Source organism: Contarinia nasturtii, unplaced genomic scaffold (assembly GCF_009176525.2).
Source record: "Contarinia nasturtii isolate CC-2019 unplaced genomic scaffold, AAFC_CNas_1.1 Cnas_scaffold_2569, whole genome shotgun sequence".
NCBI lineage: Eukaryota > Metazoa > Arthropoda > Insecta > Diptera > Cecidomyiidae > Contarinia > Contarinia nasturtii.
The window spans coordinates 554-3,180 of record NW_022199889.1 but is presented as its reverse complement, the minus strand read 5'-3'; the positions used below and the strand labels follow the sequence as shown (position 1 = coordinate 3,180).

The window sequence follows — 2,627 nt, the reverse complement described above, 5'->3', positions numbered from 1 at the left end:
TGTCCCTCAAATTTATTGCAAATGAAAATGGCACTTACGAAAATTTACATGAATCTTTTTTGTAGGGACATTTTAGTTTGAAACAAATATTCGGGACACTTTAATTTGAAATAATTCTGCGGGACACTCCAGTTTGAACCAAAATTAAGTTTCATTATTATTCTTAGCCATTCATATATCGTCACTGTGATGATATCGTACCATGTGTCCTGTCAAGTTAGACAGAATCCAGCTTCCGACGCCAGTAGATTTGTAAAACACCTTAACCTCTCTAACAGACTCTTCTTGGTTACAAAAAACACAAAATACTTTTCCTTGAAATTGTCCGACATTGGATGTTGTTACTTCTACCGAATCAATCGTAAATGTTTCAATTGGCAATATCTCGTCTGTTTCATATTTAATCATCACTGATGATGCACGCTGAAATAACTGAAGTCGAAGTTCAGCTGTCTTTCTTTCTGATTCTTCTTTTTTTTGCTGCCTCATGTCCCCAAACACTAAACCAAAAACACTTTCACACATATTGTGTTCATACAAAATACGATTGTTCAATTTCAAGAATTCCTCTTTTTCGAAATGCTGCAGTTCATCGTGCTTAACAAATTCGCTGACTTTTGTAATTGCTTTTTGAAGAAGTTTTTTTTCACCGCCTGTGATGTAAAATGTTTCTGGTTTTACTGCAAACATGCCAAAAAACCACGATTTTTGTTTGATAGTGTAGTTTGTAAGTTTTTCTTTGAGAGCTTCTTCTAAAAGTGGCGGCAAAATATTCCGGACGTATTCCTCGATTTCCTTAATGTCTTCACTGTTGATTTCACTAAAGCTAATAGCGTTACCGTAACCATTGAAACTATTTGAAAATCATATCATAAATAAAATGTAATCGAAATTGTATTGCATAAAAATTACCTCCAGATGTTTTTAATGTGACTCGGAAGTTTGGTTTTTATGTCTTCTTCGAGTATCGTCCAAAAAATGTAATCATTTTCCGTGACTTCCATTGTTAGTTGTTGTTTTATCAAATATAATTTTGAAAAGAGTGGATATTTGATGTTCACTAAAGTAGGCCTTGCTACACGCGCCGGGTCAACGTCAATGAGTTTGTGATGTGTGCAACACACCTATTTCGAAATGTCAATTCTGTAAACTGTCCGTAGATGTGATGTATAAGCATTTGTTTAACGAAAAATATAACGAGTCACCAACACAGACCACCCAAGTAGAGATTTGCTTAATCAGCAAAAAAAATGCAAACGATTGAAGACAGTATATATATATATATATATTTCAAACTAATTTTGGAAAGATTTTTACAGAAACATGACACCAGCAACACAAATGTACACAACATTTATAAAAAAATATGCACAGACTTCAACACTAGCTAGCTTCAACTGCACTACATTAACTTATTTGTTTTCATATAATTCTTTAAAATCGTTGGGCAATTCAAATCTTCTTTACGCACCCAAGAATCATGAGTGCAATCAAAATTTTTCCATCGAACAAGAAACATTTGTTTTCCTCGCGATGTTTTATGTGCATGTAAACTTTCGACTTCAAACACATTTTTATCGTCATCGCCATAACTTTCCAATTTAGACACCAATTTATCACGTTCCGCTTTCAGGCAGTCGATTTCATTTTGAAGTATCTGTTTGTCTTTTTGGTATTGCGTTTCCATCTGTTTTCTCTCTTTTTCAGCATCTTTCAGGAGTTGATTTTTTGCCTCGCATTCAGTGCAACTTTTGATTATTTGATTTGAATACCAAACTTCATCAGCAGCTGGCTCTTTCTTAATGTTAAATTCAAATTCTTGTGCCACTTTGATTTCGTCATTTGGTAGATTTAAAGTCTGTAAATAAATATCTAGTTAATAACTGTTATAAACTGCAATTATATATAGAACAAACCGAAGGATCTTTTATAAATTCTTCGCATTGACGCACTGCTTCTTTGAACATATGACCGCGTCCCCTTTTTACATATTTCTCTTTGTATTCCCAGTAGCTGTGAGTGTTTTCTAACTCAACAAACCCACTAAACACAAAAAAAAAAATTAAAGATAATTGATCATATATTTTGCTTTTATATTTAAGTAGAACATGAACACTTACAAGTTGTTTGTGCCAAAGAAATAAACACAAAATTTTCGTGGTGGTTTCTTGATGTGGGTCGGAGGATCCACAATACGGCCTGGCCAATAAGGGTTGTATTTTATCTTCGCCCTAAAAAAATATATATTAAAATTCCGAAATTTTATTATTTAGTTTTGAAATTTATATTTACCATACAGCTTCACCCATTTTATTTAAATCAATGCGCACAGATGTTGTATTTATTGTGAAATTCAAAGCAATCGTTTGACAGCTTACGCTGACATTCACCACTACCAACCTAAGCAGAATAAATTTCGCTCAAGCGAAATCATATACTGATCGAATGTTTTGAAACTGATTTGAAAATATCGTTACGAAAATGACCAAATGAATATTATTTATGAAAATATAAATTGTATTTGAATTTAAACATCTAATTAATATTATTTAGTGTCTATTATATTCTTAACATTAATTTTTGTATTCAGAGTTATCGTGTCATACACAGAATTATGTAGAATTATC

The 2,627-nt window shown here is 32.4% G+C and overlaps 1 protein-coding gene across 1 annotated transcript; it reads right to left on the bottom strand.

Moving 5' to 3' along the window:
- Positions 1–1,402: 1,402 nt before the first annotated feature.
- Positions 1,403–2,309, bottom strand: LOC116348596 (hepatoma-derived growth factor-related protein 3-like). Its single transcript, XM_031779646.1, has 4 exons — positions 2,293–2,309; positions 2,121–2,231; positions 1,917–2,043; positions 1,403–1,858 (listed from the first exon to the last, which is right to left on the bottom strand). The coding sequence occupies exons 1-4, from the start codon at positions 2,307–2,309 to the stop codon at positions 1,403–1,405; spliced, it is 711 nt and encodes a 236-aa protein (XP_031635506.1).
- Between the last annotated feature and the right edge of the window lie 318 nt (positions 2,310–2,627).